Raw genomic sequence first — 18,268 nt, 5'->3', positions numbered from 1 at the left:
GTCCGCAGCTGTTGCCTAGCAACCTAACGTTTCAGTGAGGTTTCACTGGAATTCTGTTGCTAGGGAACAGTTTATTTCCTGTCAGCTATTGTATCAGCAAACATTGCAACAGGAAAGCGTCCACTGACAATATGATACGAGTTGCGCACGTTGAGCTTGACACGATATAGATAGATAGATAGATAGATAGATAGATAGATAGATAGATAGATAGATAGATAGATAGATAGATAGATAGATAGATATAGGCCTACATAGATAGATAGATAGATAGATAGATAGATAGATAGACAGATAGATAGATCACTAAGACAAAATGAAAATAGTACCCCCCCCCCCCCCCCCCCTTACTTAAATTTGAATCACTGACACAATATTAAATATGGACGACATGTCTCCAACGGGGGGAGAAGTTTGGAAAGTGTTTAGATTTAAATTTACCGATATGTCTACATCCTGCCCACTTGGCGGCCGTAATGCGCCAATATTGTGTTTGCCAACAGACAACAGCTTACTACAAACCCCAGAATCCTTGATGTTTACCTGACGTAAACTCCAGTAGGTGGCGGTAATGCACAAAAAAACTGTTTGCCAACCGCCATAAAACAAGAAGAAGAAGAAGTTTACCCGACGTCATATTCCCTCGCCTTAATTGAATCAGAAGAATCAGATTTAATTCTGATTCTGATTCTGATTCAATTGAGGCGAGGGAATATGACGTCAGGTAAACTTCTTCTTGTTTTATGGCGCCAATATTGTGTTTGCCAACGGACAACAGCTTACTACAAATCCCAGAATCCTTGATGTTTATCTGATGTAAACTCCAGTAGGTGGCGGTAATGCACAAAAAGCTGTTTGCCAACCGCCATAAAACAAGAAGAAGAAGAAATTTACCTGACGTCATATTCCCTCGCCTCAATTGAATCGTTTCCCTCCTATGGTTTCCCTCTCACCCTTTGCCTAACGTTACTGTAATTTCAGTTTTATAGGGATTTGGATTGCATTTGTATTTCGCAACATGGGTCCCATTGAGGTAATGTTTATTAGACCGTTTTCTGGCATGCATTAAAATTAAAACATTTTCAGTTTGGCCCTAGCCTTTGTTGTTGGCTAGTTGATGTAGCGCACTCACTGCTGTGTTCTTACCACATAGCCTACTGTAAAAAGGTTCTTACAAAAGTACGTAGCACCCTATAACGTTAGCCTGAACGCGATCTCTTTCTGCTTTGTGCATCATTTGTAAGGTCGCAGGAGAAAAACAATCGCGATATGTTGTCTTATCCATCTTATCTCTTTTATAACTCATGCGACCGCGTTAAACCAACCCCCGTTCAAAAATCTGATAGCTAGCTTGATTGTACCTACGATTTTACCTAGCTTTTGGCAAATGTAGGCATTATAGAACCAAGTCCATGCGAATGCTGCTCTTATGACATCACCGATGACATCATCAGTGGGACTCTTATGACATGACCGATGATGTCACAACTGCTTTTATGAAATCACTGATGACATCATCACTGGGACTGTGTCTGTCTGTCTGTCGTGTGTGTGTGTGTGTGTGTGTGTGAGAGAGAGAGAGAGAGTGAATTTATGACATCACTGATGATGTCATCAGTGGGACAGACAGACAAACAAACAGACATGGCCCTAGCTCCCTGTTATAGGTATAAGATAGATAATAGCCATTAACAATATGAATCAGGGTTAGGGTCAGACCCATGGGTTAGACCCCGTTGTGGACCCCGAGCCGAGCACTTCCGGTAGGGCGAGCAGAATCTGTAAGCCGGGTAGATCCCATACCTACACCAGTGATATAATTTTTTCGCAAATGCCAAGATGGCCGCGCAGTGCCTTCTCTATAGTGTTCTTCCATGTGCCCCAGAGGGGCGCTGTGGAGCGCTATGATGGCTGGGCACTATAGCACAACAGAAGGATTAGGTATATTGCAGGTATATTAAAGTTATGTATTAGCAGCATCAAGCATTCAAACCCCGCCGCCGAGAAGCAATGAACCCTGAATGTTGGTCCTGGGTTTAGAGTCCTAGAAAGAGCCAATAAAGCCTGTCTGTCATATGCATTGAAATGCTCAAATCTAGAAGAAACACTCAAACGCTATCTATTCTTAGCATTAGGTCAACTTGGTGACATATTCAAGTTTTGAAATGCACTATCAGCAATTGAAACAAACCGACAATAATTCCTTCATTGCCTTGTGCCGTCAACCTGGAAAGAAACAATGTAGGCCAACTAGGGGCTGGGAATTGCAACATTAGGCGGCTTTAGGGGCGGCTTTAGCTCAGGAGGTAGAGCGGGTCGGCCAATGACGCAAGGGTTGGCGGTTCGATCTCCGCTCCCTCCCAGCTGCTGTCGTTGTGTCCCTGGCCAAGACACTTAACCCTCCTTGCTCCTGATGGTGTGTAGGCACCCTGCGTGGCAGCCTGCCGCCATCGGTGTATGAATGGGTGAATGTAGACTATCTACTGATTGTAAAGCGCTTTGGATAAAAGCGCTATATAAATGCACTATGCAGGCCATTTACCATTTGCCATTTAACAGTATCCAATAACTGAGCAGTAGCTACTGTGAACTAGTAAATGTAATGGTAAAAAAAACAACAACATAATGATGTGTTATTTTTGCCTTCCAGCTTCTCCACATGTCCGTCTTCTCCCAGAGTTTCTCTCCCTGCGGTCGCTTCCTGGCAGCTGGCAACAACTACGGCCAGATCGCTGTTTTCAGGTCAGCCGAGGATGAGGAGTGGCTTCTCCTGAAAGAACTCACACCCGAGACCAAACTCACCCATTTGTTTACTTGTTAGTGGCCGGGCCAGCGAAGCAGCAGGGCCACTTATTGTATTTGCCATTATTATGATTCCTCCCGGGAAGTTGGACTTCCCATGCTATGCATGAAAATAAACCAAACTTTGCACAAAGGTCCAGTCCCATGCCAAACTTCGTTGACGCGAATTTGGCGCCAATAGTCCTGATGGTGGCGCTACAGTGACCGTCTAAAATGTCAAACTTTGAAAATTCATAACAAATCAGGCCTACGTGCTACGGCTTTGCAACTTTCACCGAAATGTGGGACCAAGTGAGGAGAAACATTTGTACACTGCAACCTATGGCCAATTATGAAGTCTAAAGACTGCAAAACTGTAAAACTAATTAAACCCTACTCCTCCCACATTTTTTCTTCAAACGACACCAAACTTCAGCATCTGCATTGTTAGACTGTCCACAACAAATTCAGACAGATTTTCTATTGATCAAAAATTTAGCCCACAGTGCATCAAAATGTTCTACTGTAAACAGCTACTGCAAATTCTTGCTAAATAAAGCAAGTTTCTTCACACAAAAAACGGACAAGATTTTGCTGTCACAGTAGTTGAAGTGTGCAAAATCTCAGAATTGTATCTCAAAAACTGAATTTTTGACAGTATTTTGAATTCTGCCCCCATGTATAGCCTAAAGAGCATTGATGCCTTCGCCATCCTGGGGAAAGGAGGGACATGCCCTCGCCATCCTGGGAAAATGCACACACACACTTATGATGATGTCATAAATGATGTCATCAGTGATGTCACTTGATCAATTGTGCATCACTGATGATGTCATCAGTGTTGTGACATCACTGATGATGTCATCAGTGTTGTGACATCACTGATGATGTCATCAGTGCCCGGCCACGACTCATTGCTGCGCAGCTAATTTTGTCTGTGTTTTTACCTAATATATAGACCCTTTTCACGGGGGCCATTTTGTGCCAAAAGGGCAGAATAAACACAGGTGCAAGCAAAACACTAATGAGGGTTTCAAACTTCCATGATTGGAATTTGGAAACCCTAATTAGTGTTTTGCTGGCAGCTGTGTTTATTCTGCCTTTTTGGCACAAAATGCCCCCCGTGAAAAGGGTCTATTGTGGTATGATGCCTTGTAAATCTATTGATTGTGTTCTAATGCCGACTCCTTCCAGCCTCTCTTCTGCTCTCAGCCCAGAGGCAACTGCTCTAAGCCAAAAACCCATCCTAACCTTCACCGGTGAGTTCCCAAACATCTTTGCACTAGAAATGTGCCAAAGTGACCAGCTATTGAATTGCTTATTCAAGAGCCTCTCAAGGGACTTCAGACTTCCACATAATGGAGGTTGATGTGTTTTTCACACTTTGGGACGTATCTTATCTTTGCTAGTTGCTCTTTTAATTACCACTGAGTACATCAAAGGATGTGTTTCAGCGACCCAGTGGTAATAAAATCAAAAAAGAAAGGATTTTGAGTGCTAGAAACTAGCAAAGATAACACCTGCCCTTCACTGGCAGGCTGGGGGGGAAATACATCTTTTATCCTACGTTTCTGACCCCAAACTCATTGGTTTGCAATTTAGGGATACCACAAATGGCCTCCAACACTGGTACATCAGAGAGGAGATGTCTTCTGCATCATAACATAGTTCTGTGTGTGTGTGTGTGTGTGTGTGTGTGTGTGTGTGTGTGTGCGTGTGTGCGTGTGTGCGTGCGCGTGTTTCTCTCTCAGCACATGAAGGGCCAGTCTTTTCTCTTCTCTCCACTGACTCTCACCTGTTCAGTGCGGGTAACGGGGAGGTGAGCGCCTGGAGCTGGGCAGAGCTCATCAAAAAGGTATGGCAGAGGGAGTGGGATGCGGTCCGGAAGCTAATGTCCGGCCCTTTAGTTTGAAAAGGAAAGTCCTTGAAATTGATGTTTAAAAAGGTTGGGGAATCCTGCTTCAAACCATCCCTCTGGATTTGGCATTAGGCCATTTAAAGACCAGCTTTATGTTGGACATTTTCATATATCTATTTTTCCCCTCGCATTGTTTTTCTCCAGAATACCAAAGCTGTATGGACCCGAAGACCCAATTACAAGTGAGAAACAGCACACAGTGTGTCTCTTAGGGTTCCCACGCTCATGGAAAACCTGGAAAAGTTGTGGAATTTCAAAAATCTCATTTTCCAGGCCTTGGCAAAATCATGGCATCAGTACAATCCTTGAAAGTTTTGGAAAAGTCATGGAATTGTGTTGTGTGTAATGCAATTAATTGTTGCAGTAATCTTCTGTGGATAACTTTCCACGTAATGTAACATTAACAGCAGATTTATTGCCTCTAGCTTTTGACATAACATAGCTCTAATATGTGTCAATTTGAGTGCTTCTTGTATTTTATACTATCTTTATGGAAAATGCATGTTTTATTTCAATAGCTTCCATGTATTGGGATGCAGTGACTCTACAGCACTCATTTATCCAGTGTAGTAACAATGTCTGGTATTGATTCAGAGTCACCGCCTCACATTACATGGACATTATATTATGGATCCTTGAAAAGTCATGGAAAAGTTTTGAAATGTCATCCATGAGAATGTGTGGGAACCCTGGTCTCTGTGTATGGTGTTGTCCTTTGGCACTGTATGTCTGTAATGGAGTCTGTATCATGCCTTCATAGCTAACGTTTGAGTGTGCGTGTCCCTCTGCACAGATGTGTGTTTGTGTCATGCCTTCATAGCTAACGTTTGAGTGTGCGTGTGCCTCTGCACAGATGTGTGTTTGTGTCATGCCTTCATAGCTAACGTTTGAGTGTGCGTGTGCCTCTGCACAGATGTCTGTTTGTGTCATGCCTTCATAGCTAACGTTTGAGTGTGCGTGTGCCTCTGCACAGATGTGTGTTTGTATCATGCCTTCATAGCTTAACGTTTGAGTGTGCGTGTGCCTCTGCACAGATGTGTGTTTGTGTCATGCCTTCATAGCTAACGTTTGAGTGTGTGTGTGCCTCTGCACAGATGTGTGTTTGTATCATGCCTTCATAGCTAACGTTTGAGTGTGCGTGTGCCTCTGCACAGATGTGTGTTTGTATCATGCCTTCATAGCTTAACGTTTGAGTGTGCGTGTGCCTCTGCACAGATGTCTGTTTGTGTCATGCCTTCATAGCTAACGTTTGAGTGTGCGTGTGCCTCTGCACAGATGTGTGTTTGTGTCATGCCTTCATAGCTAACGTTTGAGTGTGTGTGTGCCTCTGCACAGATGTGTGTTTGTGTCATGCCTTCATAGCTAACGTTTGAGTGTGCGTGTGCCTCTGCACAGATGTCTGTTTGTGTCATGCCTTCATAGCTAACGTTTGAGTGTGCGTGTGCCTCTGCACAGATGTGTGGGCTGTTAGGGTATGCAGGCCACAAAAAGGCTCTCTGTTGTTCTTCCCTCCTCAGATCCAGCCTGGAGATCCCAGAGATTAATGCCATGGTTGTCAACTCCAGAGTGAGTCCAAAATGATCTCGGTTCAGATTTAACGAGCTTCCTGCAGTTTGGTTTGCTCAGATTCTAATAGATCTATCTTACTCTCTCTCTCTCTCTCTCCTCTCTCTCTCTCTCCCCTCTCTCTCTCTCTCTCTCTCTCTCTCTCTCTCCTCTCTCTCTCTCTCCCCTCTCTCTCTCTCTCTCTCTCTCTCCCCTCTCCCCTCTCTCTCCCCTCTCTCTCTCTCTCTCTCTCTCTCCCCTCTCTCTCTCTCTCTCCCCTCTCTCTCTCTCTCTCTCTCTCTCTCTCCCCTCTCTCTCTCTCTCCCCCTCTCTCTCCCCTCTCTCTCTCTCTCTCTCTCTCTCCCCTCTCTCTCTCTCTCTCCCCTCTCTCTCTCTCTCTCTCTCTCTCTCCCCTCTCTCTCTCTCTCTCTCTCTCCCCTCTCTCTCTCTCTCTCTCTCTCTCTCCCCTCTCTCTCTCTCTCTCTCCCTCTCTCTCTCCCTCTCTCTCTCTCTCTCTCTCTCTCCTCTCTCTCTCTCTCTCCCTCTCTCTCTCTCTCTCCTCTCTCTCTCTCTCTCTCTCTCTCTCTCTCCTCTCTCTCTCTCTCTCCTCTCTCTCTCCCTCTCTCTCTCTCTCTCCTCTCTCTCTCTCTCTCTCTCTCCCCCTCTCTCTCTCTCTCTCTCTCTCTCTCTCTCTCTCTCTCAGGATAACAGCCTAATAGTTGGCGGAGGAGACAACAACATCCATATCATGGACCTGGAGCATGGCACCTTCAAGGTCTGTGAGGCGTTCAGTTCAGTGCAGCGTTCAGTTCAGTGCAGCGTTCAGTTCAGTGCAGCGTTCAGTTCAGTGCAGCGTTCAGTTCAGTGCAGCGTTCAGTTCAGTGCAGCGTTCAGTTCAGTGCAGCGTTCAGTTCAGTGCAGCGTTCAGTTCAGTGCAGCGTTCAGTGCAGCGTTCCCACTGGTCGTTGAAATCCTTAAAAGTTTGTGAATTTCAGGGAAAATTCAATTCAAAACCAAACCTTACATTTCAGTTTTACGACAAACTGCGGTTTTCTTGACGTGCAAATTATCTTTTAAATTGAGGAAAAATCACACGTCTACTTCATGGCACAATTCAAACGGGATCATATTTTTTTTTTGTCTTTCGGCGTTCACCACACTCACAGCTGACGTTTAGATAGTGCTCTCGTGTTGTCACTGTGTGTAACCCTCTCTCTCTCTCTCTCTCTCTCTCTCTCTAGTCGGTTCTGCACGGACACACAGACTACATCCACTGTGTGAGTGTGAGAGAGAGAGAGGCAGAGGTCCTGTCTGGAGGGGAGGATGGTGCGGTGAGGGTCTGGGGTGAGTGATGCTCCTGTCATCGGGTTCCCAACAGTCCTTGAGATCCTTGAAAGTTTGTGGATTTGAAAGAGAGAGAGAGAGAAAAACAAAACAAGGCCTTGACATTTTTTGAAAATAGACCTAATAGACAAGGGCCATTCAAAGTGTGTGAATTTAAATTATATATTTTGTGCAAGAATAGAAATTGAAGTTATTTTGATCTTGTATGCCTCCGCCGGCAATAGCCAGGCCGTGATATCTGAGGAACGCCTTGACGAAATTTCAGCAAATTTGCCTCAAACGTCGAGTTGGACTCGAGGATGAACTGATTAGATTTTGGTGGTCAAAGTTCAAGGTCACTGTGACCTCACGAACACCATTTCCAAGTTCGTCAATGCGATACCTCAGGAACGCCTTGACGGAATTTCTTCATACTTAACTCAAACCTCCACTTAGACTCAAGGATGAACTGATTAGATTTTGATGGTCAAAGCTCAAGGTTACTGTGACATCACGAGCGCTCGTTCCATGCTCGCTAACGCCATATCTCAGTAACACCTTGACGGAATTTCTGGACAGACATGGATGTCGACTGCTCACTTGTTGGCGGAGGCATATAACCGTGGTGCGGTCGTTCTAGTTTTGACTTAACGTTAGAAAATCGGTTAAACACCGCACAGTGGAGAAGTGTTCACACATTCAAGCCTCTCTTTTTCATTGTCTGTGAGCTTCTGTAAAGCTGCTAGTTCTCATTGTAAAATTCTCAGTGTTGTAACAGTAATTAACCTTGATCCCTGTGGGGATTGGGCCTTGAAAGTCCTTGAATTTGATGTTTCAGAAGGTGTGGGAACCGTTCTCAGAATGCCAAACTGCCATAAAAATAGAGTGAAAACCTCAGTTACTGTATTTTCATTTTTTTCCTCTCGTCCCTCAGACTGTAGGACCGGCCAGTCTGTTCACTGCATCGAAGTCTACAAATATGAGGTAAGATTGGATTTGGGGATTGGAGGATATATCGAAATTGAATAGATCACCATACAGAAATGTGACGAGACGTATCGTGGGGGCAGAACAATGAATGACATGTTTTAGCGCCATGTTATTCTGCTGTAGTAATCACAAACGAGACGGCGTGAGCATCCCAGGTTCACAAGCTCTCCATCCAAGTTATATGTCAGACACTTTGTAATAAACATCTTTAAATTATTGTTTACATTCTAGCCAGACAATGCCATCGCAAGAAAGATTTGTGGCTCAGAAATAATTGTAATTCTGCACAGTCACACTTTGTTGTCATTTCACTTTTATTTATGTGTGGAGTTTGCATGTTCTCCCCGTGCCTCCCGGGGGTTTCCTTCATATAGGAACCCCCTTCACCAAAACATGCAATATCCTGGTTGCTAATGTGGTTCCTTCTCTGGTCGTTAAGGGCGCCTGTTCGGAGGGAGGGGAACTGGTTGGAATAGCGTGAACCTCCCACGTGCTATGTCCTACCGGTGAAGCTTCCCCTGTCAGGTGAAAAGAAGCGGCTGGCTAACTACCCATGTCTCGGAGGAAGCATGGAGCCAGTTTCGGCTCTCCCCAGATCGGCAGAGGCAACCAGGATAAATAAATTAAATTAGCACTAATGGGGGTTAAAAATGGGATAAAAAATCTGGAAAAAAAATTGTTAAAAAAAAATATATATATATATATTAGCTGCAACCTGCAGCTCTGTAAGTCACTCTGTCGGTCAGTCTAGCAGACGACAGTAAACACTACCGCAAGGCACTCTGGGTATTATGGTGACACTGGTTGGCTTAGGAGTGGAATATTTTTTCCCCAGGATGGGTCATGCCTTCGCCATCCTGGGAAAAAAAATATCGCCTACAGTTTGCGAGGCTAGCAGGCTAGCTAGCTATTATTTGTTTTCTCGGGGGCGGAGTGTTTCGGGGAGGCGGCTCGAACTGTGGTATATGAACCAATCTGATTGCTTGATTTGAGAGAGCTGTTTTATAATTGTTCACAGCTATTGCGAATTTGCGCTTGTTACATTAATTGCGTCGAAATGCAGGGTAGCAGAGTAGGGTGGGCTGCCCCTATATTTGTTTGCAGTATTGAATCCTGAACCCCATAGCGCATATCGAATTGTATCATGAGATGAGCTATATATATATATATCGTATATATACTGTAAGTGTTTAACAAAATGATGTAACCCCCCCCCCCTCCCTCCCTCCTGTTGGGGACAGAGCTGCGCCCGCCCTCAGTACGGGAAATGGATCAGCTGTCTCACCACCGACTCTGACTGGATGGTAAGAAGCCGGCTGCCGCTGCCTTCAGGTGCTGTGGGAAAAACCCTCACCACTCTGCAGTTAAACACCACCACCTGGAAGTGTTCTCACATTTTAACACGTTCACTGCCAATGACGTGTTGATACGTCAAAAAAAATCCAACAGTTGACTGCCAATGACGTGTTGATACGTCAAAAAAAAAAAAAAAAAAAATTGACGGTGGGACGTTGATCTAACCCTTTTACATCTCTTATATAAATATTGAAGCCACCGAACGTGTACAACCCATTCCACCGACCCACTAAGTGGCGACAGTGCTCTCCAGACTAGAAAAAGCCGAGCCAAAACTGCAGGGGAACGCGCGATGAAACCATTCTCATACTGTAAAATGGATTGGCGAAAACGCTTTCGCTTTCGCGCTGATTGCTGGCGGTGGGGGATTGCAAATTTGCATAATAAATTATGGGTGCAACACACTTTGAAACACGCAGCATAAATAAGACCAGAATCGCAAAAGAAACCCCGTTTCTTGGGGTTTCTCAACCGAAACCCCAAGAAACGAGCGAGCCCATCCTCGCCCAGCGGCCGCCAGCAGACAGGAGCAGCAGCAGCAGCAGCAGCAGAAACAAGCTTGTGACACGCCCGCTGCAGCCAAGAAGAACACACACGGAGGGAGGAGTTTGAAGTAGAGGGGGGTTTCCTGCTGTTATGGAGGAAATTACTGTTCAAAACTATTGTTTAGATGTCTGACGTCTTACTGATGCCAAAAATGAATGGTTAAAGTGACTGTTCTATCGAATTTCACAAAAAGCTATTTATCTCAGCTTAAATTTTCAGACGCTGAAACCATGCTGTATTCAAGTGCTAATGCCTACATAACTACTAACTCTACAAACTAACTCTTTTAGACAGAGAAAGCACACATTCTATTAGTTCTTTTGAGATATTTTGTGTTCACAAAATCTTAGCAGAAAAGAATCCTCGGGTCTTGAAAGATGAGCCAGAATCCTCAAAAAAACCCTCTGGCAGAAGCTACCTACAGTAAAAAAAAATGGCTGGCAGTGAATGTGTTAACTTGCTTAAAGCCATCAAGAAGCCACAATTTAAGTTCTCTGTAGACTTCTCACAAGTTCTCTTCACACGTAGCATACAGTACATGAACTTAGTGATGATACATTTGAGTTCACAATTTCAACCAATATATATATATATATATACTGTATATATATACTGTATATATATATATATATATATATATATATATATACATATATATATATATATATAAAGGAGGAAGGAACCGATTTCGATTTGAAAAATCCCAATATCGATCTTTTGATATAATGCCTTTTCCCGTGGATGCTTGAAGCTTTAACCCTGTCGCGTCGTTTGGTTCTAAGCGTAATGAAATCTGGTAAACATCTGTAAACATTAATATTTGTAATGCACCACGATAGAGGGTTCCTTGTACAATTTACAGCATTCATTTTTGAATGCTGTAAATTGGTATTGTAAATGAAATACGGATATCGTATTGGAAATCAAATCGAAACCTTGTGTATCAGAATCCAGTCCCATGGGGAAAACGGTACTCTTTCCCATGGGACATGAATGCAGCATCAATACAGGTCTCTCCTTGCATACATGCAGCACTAGGGATGAAACGATAACCGCTTTAATGATAAACCGCGATCAAATTCCCTTACGGTAACCGTAGCGTTTCAAATTTAAAACCATGTTACCGTGATTACGGCGCTTTGAAAAACACAGTAAATACTGTCCATCATCAACCAAAGTTGGCAACTGTCTCCCAGACGCAGACATGCAGCCTTGGTGAAATGATTTCAGTGAGTGTATCAGTACTTGAACATTTTCTCATTCACATTTGAACAATACCGTGATAATACTGATAACCGTGATGATCGTGGTCACTATAACCGTGACATGAAAGGTTCATATCATTTCATCTCTTCACAGAACACCTTCAAAGCTACAGTACGGGACAATCTGTGAGCATTGTCCTGACTTGTCGAGATGCACCGTCTTTGAAAAGTGATGGTTTGTGCAGAGCGGCCAACATGGCCGACTGCACTGTGGGAATGTCTGATTTGTCTTATCTGTGCAGCATGTAATGAATCACCCTTCCTCCTTTCACTTCTTCTTTTCTGTTCCAAGAAAAGGCGTCCTCTGCTTTCAAGCCCGTGTCAGCCAACGCCTAGTTGCTCTTTTCTCCGGGTGTCCACGCGCTCCTGAAAAGTATTACAAGTTGATCAATCAATTTAGGGAAAATTAAGGCCCTTAAAAAGTCTTAAAAAGTCTTCATCACATTTGATGAGGTATTTTGTAGCTGATTGTGTAAAATGGGCATATATCATCTCATACTGTATTGATCGCAGACCCCTGAATTGAATCGATATCGTATTGTGGCAGACTTTGTGATATCGGCAAATATCGTATCGTCGTGCAAATAATCTATATAATATCGTATCGTGATGAAACTTGTGATTTACACCTCTATCGCTGATGTGACGAGAGTGGCACCGAGGTCTTAAAATATATTGAAACGGTCTTAAAATGTATAGAATTTAGCTTGATGATTCCTGCACGTATCCTGTCATAAATGTTGCCGTTTGTCGTCTGTTCTTGTCTCCCCCTGCAGCTGTGTGGAGGAGGGCCGTCACTGTCTCTCTGGCATCTTCGCTCCTTGTCCCCCACCTCCGTCTTCCCTTTGCAAGGCTGCCAGAAACAAGCCACCTTCTACCAAGACATGGTGAGATGTGTGTGTGTGTGTGTGTGTGTGTGTGTGTGTGTGTGTGTGTGTGTGTGTGTGTGTGTGTGTTTGTGGCATGAGCACAAACACACACCTTCACTCTCACACACACAATGTGTGAGAGAAAAATGAAAAATGTGCCCGCTAAAGGGTGGTGAACTTTTTGTCGGCCGACCGACAAAGTGACTTATAGAGCTGCTGGTCGCAGCTACACATGATGTGGGGGGAGGTCTCCCAGACCCCCACATGTGGGGGGAGGTCTCCCAGACCCCCACATTTACCCCCAATTTAGGCGACCGGGCCAAGAAGCAAAGGACATTAGTCAGACGTCTCCCTGTGCCTCTGCTGCAGATCCTGACGGTGGGCGATGGCCAGTGCGTGTCCCACTGCCTGCTGGGTGGAGAGGTGAAGGCCCAGATCCCCTGCACACCACAGTCACTCAACACGCTCGAACTCAACACCGCCAGCACTGAACACCGGGTGAGCCAGCAACGCAACACATAGCCTACTGCAGGGCTTCCCAAACCGGGGGTAACGCGTACCGGTAGGCGTACGTGGAGGTACTACAGGGGGTACTTGAGAGTAGGGGTGGGACAAAATATCGATACTAACGGTATCGCGATATTTCCACTTGCGATACGTTATCGATACACTGGCACAAGTATCGATATGTTTATTTTTATTATTTTTTTATTTTTAAATAAACAGGCTAAAATATTATGCTGTGTGTGGTAGTTGAAACATAGTTTCAAGTTGACGTTTATTTATGTTTGTAGTTGAAACAAAAACATAAATACTGTAGGCTACATGAATGGAAATGTTTGATCATTAATATCTACTTTTAGAAATGATGTACCGTAAATTCCGGACTATAAGACGCACCGGTGTATAAGCCGCGGGACCAAAATTGACTATTTTTTTCTTCTATAAGCCGCACCGGACTATAAGCCGCGGGTGTTTTGATGTTTAATTACCATATGAAAGGGTTCGTGCACAGAGAGGAATGTCGGGAAAGCGATGGCTGTTTGGGGAAGCTCCCATTTATTAACATTTCAACAAAACAAAACAAAAGTCAGGTCACTAATCCCCAGACAAAATCACACAACAATAGGCTATATGTGCAGCAAACCTGTAACCAGAGAAGTCAAGTCACTAATGCTCGTCTTCCTCTTCTTCCTGCGTACTGAAACCACCAAAGTCCTCATCTTCAGTGTCGGAAACGAACAGGTTCAGGGTGGCTTCGTCAACCACTCTCCTCTCTCCTTCATTGTCACTCAAAACCAACGAACTCCTCTTCATCTATAGCTGTGTTTCCATTACAGTTTTTCGCAAAAGAATTGCGATATTTCTACAACTTCGACAATGTACAATTGCGACTTGTAGGCGTTTCCATTGAAGTTGCGTTTGAGTGATTCCCCGTTGCAGCAGCTGCCACAGTGATTACGCACGGGGATCTGCCCCATATCCCGTCCCCTGCATGCTCAAATCCAACCAATGGTCAATGGAAATCCCAACATGAAGTTACAATGCATATAAACGAGCCTGATTATCAATTCAAAAGAAAATGAGTCGCAAAATGTTGCTGGCTGCGTGAATGCAGTCAGCGCGACAGGCAGAGGAAAAAAGGTAGCCTAATAGCCTACAACTGGTCCGATTTAGAGATGGAGGGGGGAAAAGGCTGATTTGGTTCTATAATTGCACCTGAAACGTGTGCAATGTATTAGCCTACTCACAGTCACTGTATTCACTTCAGACAGCACCACCGCACCAGTGTGTGCTTTTCATCCTCTCATCTCGCCGCTGTGCCAAATGCGCGCACACAGGCAGCCTGCTGTCACCATGGACCGATTTCTGCCATTAAACATTATCTAATTTGCCCGGCTACGCTTTTGCACAACACTCGTCTTTCTGCTAGGTAGCGTTGCTTCAAAGTTTTCCACTTGCTGCGGAGGTTTTGACACGGCTATCGAACCTTACTTACCAAACTTATTTTCCGCTCCTTTTCCAAGGGATAATATGGGTCACATGACGTGCAAATGCGAAAAATGTGTTTCCATTACACTTTTGCGATAAACTGCTATATCGACACGTCTGAAAAACCACCTCATGATCATCTACTGCTCGTTCTCATGCTGTCGAGAACGAGCAAAGCTTTTTTTTGGTGAAAGAATCCTCCAGGGCGCTTCTTGTTAACAGTCCGAGTGAGTGGCAGGTCGAACGTCAAAGGCACTTCATCCATATTTATGATCTGCTCCGGTTCGATGGAATATTCCTTGATCTTCCTTTGTGTGAATTCGCCGAAGTTTGTGATTTTCTCCTGGTAGTCGGGGGAGGGAGTTGATGGGCTTGTGGCCGTTTGCTTACCGTAATTACCATATGTAAGTGGTCACGCACAGAGGGGATTGTCGGGAAAGAGATGGCTGTTTGAGGAAGCTCCCATTTACCGTATTACCGTAACATTTCAACAAAACAACATAACACAACACCACCGTTGTTTATTTTTACAGTGCACACAGTGTCCGCGGTGTGGTGAAAAGAGGGCAAGAGAGGAAATTAAAACAGAAGTGGATTTATAGTTAGAAAGAGTGCTAAAAAAGAGAGATTTTTTTTTTTTTTTTTTTTTTTTTCTGAAAAAATCCATAGATAAGACGCACCGTTATATAAGCCGCAGGGGCCAAAAAACGGGAAAAAAGCCGCGGCTTATAGTCCGGAATTTACGGTAGGTAGGTTATATAGGTTTTCTTGTTTTAATAATAATAATAAAAAGACAATGTGTAACTTTTCCTCCGTGGTATCGAAAATGGTATGAGTGAGTGAGTGAACTCTGAGAGAGTTCATGTCAATTCTGCTAATAAATACGTAATACCTGCTTCTTGCCTTTTAGGGGTATTTTTTTCTCTTCAGTTACACAGATATCGTGATGTATCGTAGGTTAAATTTCTTCCAATATATCGATTATCGCAGAATCGCTGTATCGTGATAATATCGTTATCGAGGGCCAAGTATCGTGACCATATCGTATCGTGAGTTACTCCACGATTCCCACCCCTACTTGAGAGAAAGGGGGAAATGGAAAAATGTCAGAATAAATCATGAAAATAAATGAAACGTTAAAAGAAATCTGCTCAGGAGGCGCTAACTGCAACTCTTTCACTCCATTTCTTTTTTTGTCATAATATTGTCATAGTAATATTCTTCAAAAGGTGGCTTATCATTCATTCATTCATTGCATCAGATGTGATAGTTTTCTCTTGCAGTTTTCTAAGCAAAATGTTGTAGTGGGGTAAAGGGGGTACCGTACTTGGATTCAGACATCAGGGAGAGGGGGGGACTGAAGCCAATGATAATCAAGACAAAAAAATAAAAAAAAAAAAATAACTTGTGAATGTGGAAAAACAATTGTTTTATTAAAACTTTACTTGAATCATGTGGGCCAGAAAATAATAACCACATCATGACAGAAAGATGTAGAAGTACACGCAAGGGGAGTGAAACAGACTTGAGCCCTGTCTATCTAGCAGCTTATTGATTTGAGCCCTGTCTATCTAGCAGCTTATTGATGGCCTTGCAGTCTCTGGCCCTCGCAGACTGTCTATCTAGCAGCTTATTGATGGCCTTGCAGTCTCTGGCCCTCGCAGACTTGACGTGATGACATTGAACACATCACGGGATGTACGACCGAAGTCCACGGCGGCTCAATCCACAAGTCCGGAGGACGGAGATTTGGATTGGGCCTAAGAGACTTGGGGCCATATCTTACGCCCAAGTGCAAAAGGGCACATCTTTGCTAGTTTCTAGCACTCACACCCCCCCCCCCCCCCCCTTTAATTACCACTGGGTCAGTACATCGAAGGATGTGTTTCAGCGACCCAGTGGTAATGACAAGGAAAAAAATAGGAGATTTTGAATGCTTGCTAGCAACTAGCATTGATTCTCCCTTGCACTTGCGCCCCTAACATATAGCACTCAGGATATACCCTTGATTGACTGATAGTAGTAGGGTCCATCCATAATGCTTTAGCATACATACACCATGTTGACTGATAGTAGGTGATGCTAACACTTTAGCATACACAATATTGACTGATAGTAGGTGATGCTAACACTTTAGCATACACAATATTGACTGATAGTAGGTGATGCTAACACTTTAGCATACACAATATTGACTGATAGTAGGTGATGCTAACACTTTAGCATACACAATATTGACTGATAGTAGGCTTGATGCTAACACTTTAGCATACACCATGTTGACTGATAGTAGGCTTGATGCTAACACTTTAGCATACACCATGTTGACTGATAGTAGGTAGGGGTGCTCCGATCCGGCTAAGCCACGATCCGATCCGATTCCGATTCCTGGGGTCACGATCCGATTCCAGAATCGATTCTCGATTCCAACGATTCTCGATTCCAACGATTCTCGATTCCAGAATCTAGAATCGATTCTCAATTATGTAGTTTTATATTGCAATAACACACAAAGGTAAATCTAAGACAAAAAATGACAAATGTATTAATGCTGAACTTCAAATTCAACTTCTGAAGTATTACAGTCAGGGCCTAAATTCATTTTGCAAACTAGGGGGGAATTCCCCCCTTATTTTCTTCAGATAAGATGGATTTATAGGCTGGGGGGGGATCTGTAGACTTTGAGAAGGATTTATAGATTTTGGGGGGAATACATTAAGTTCTTAAGTGCAAGAGGTGGTGGCACCGTGGCAGTACAGTACACAAATGACATGAACATTTGGACACTTATTCAGCCGGTATCTAAAACAAGCTAAAACGTTATAAGAAGTAGCAGCAGTACATTACACGAGCAGCAGTTTAGATATATACATACAGTTGGGATTTCGGACACTAGTACAAAATGTCTAACACACTATATAGTCCACTATTTATGTAATAGGGAACGGTTCCGAACAGGGCTCAAGTGTAAATGCAAGAATATTAAAATAATTATGTCCATTTTCTTTTGCAGGTGCTGACAGTTGGAGGCAGCAGTAACCATATAGATGTATTCACCAACCTGTCCTACAGAGCATTTTCTCTAAGCTTCTGAACACACACACACACACAGAGCGAATGTTGTTTTAAAGCTGTACAGGTGAATGATGAACACATGATGTTCAGTAGCCCTGAATGCTTTTTTCTAAGATGTAAGTTTTGCAGATGCTTCAAATCAAGGATTCCAAGATTCAATATCATGTAGTTTTATGTCAATAAAATATTTTTTCCCATGTGTTTCATGTCCATAAACTTAAATTTAGTTAGTATTTATCCATTCCTAATTGTATTTTTTAAGATAGTTTTAAACTAGACAGACATTTGGCTCTCCATTTTATCTGACTGATTTTAATTTAGAAATTAAACGTTTGATAAATGTTGATTACCATACATTATTTGAATATGCTTTTTAGCCTTTTTGTTGATGTTGAGCAACAAGGAAGAAAATGAGAGGGCGTGGTCTGGACCCGTCTGGACGTGACTGATGCTGCGTTCAAGTTACATGAGAAAGATGGGTCATACTAACTTACTACTTGAAAATGCATCGCATCTGCTTTTCAGGTGGTAAACATTGCAGGCAATATTCACCTCGGGTGGAAAATGCTACTTGAAGGCAAGAAATTACATCCCCATTTCAGTTAATA

General features: G+C 43.4%; 1 protein-coding gene across 1 annotated transcript; it reads left to right on the top strand.

Annotated features, from left to right (window-relative positions):
- The first annotated feature begins 940 nt into the window (after window positions 1-940).
- Window positions 941-17,845, top strand: thoc6 (THO complex 6). Its single transcript, XM_083649252.1, has 13 exons — window positions 941-1,033; window positions 2,651-2,742; window positions 3,976-4,040; window positions 4,533-4,636; window positions 4,844-4,881; window positions 6,217-6,265; window positions 6,948-7,019; window positions 7,486-7,588; window positions 8,502-8,551; window positions 9,799-9,861; window positions 12,501-12,611; window positions 12,963-13,091; window positions 17,599-17,845. Exons 1-13 carry the CDS (start codon window positions 1,019-1,021, stop codon window positions 17,677-17,679), a joined length of 972 nt encoding a protein of 323 aa, XP_083505378.1. The 5' UTR covers window positions 941-1,018; the 3' UTR covers window positions 17,680-17,845.
- The last annotated feature ends 423 nt before the right edge of the window (window positions 17,846-18,268 follow it).

This window comes from Poromitra crassiceps (assembly GCF_964638095.1).
Source record: "Poromitra crassiceps genome assembly, chromosome: 13".
Lineage (NCBI taxonomy): Eukaryota > Metazoa > Chordata > Actinopteri > Beryciformes > Melamphaidae > Poromitra > Poromitra crassiceps.
The sequence above is the reverse complement of the archived record's forward strand: the minus strand, read 5'-3'. Positions and strand labels throughout refer to the sequence as shown.

Excerpts from the sequence above, each read along its gene's own strand:
- thoc6 (XM_083649252.1), top strand. Across the intron at positions 2,743-3,975 it reads GGCCAGATCGCTGTTTTCAG|CCTCTCTTCTGCTCTCAGCC; the intron begins GTCAGCCGAGGA and ends GACTCCTTCCAG. Across the intron at positions 4,882-6,216 it reads ACCCGAAGACCCAATTACAA|ATCCAGCCTGGAGATCCCAG; the intron begins GTGAGAAACAGC and ends TTCCCTCCTCAG.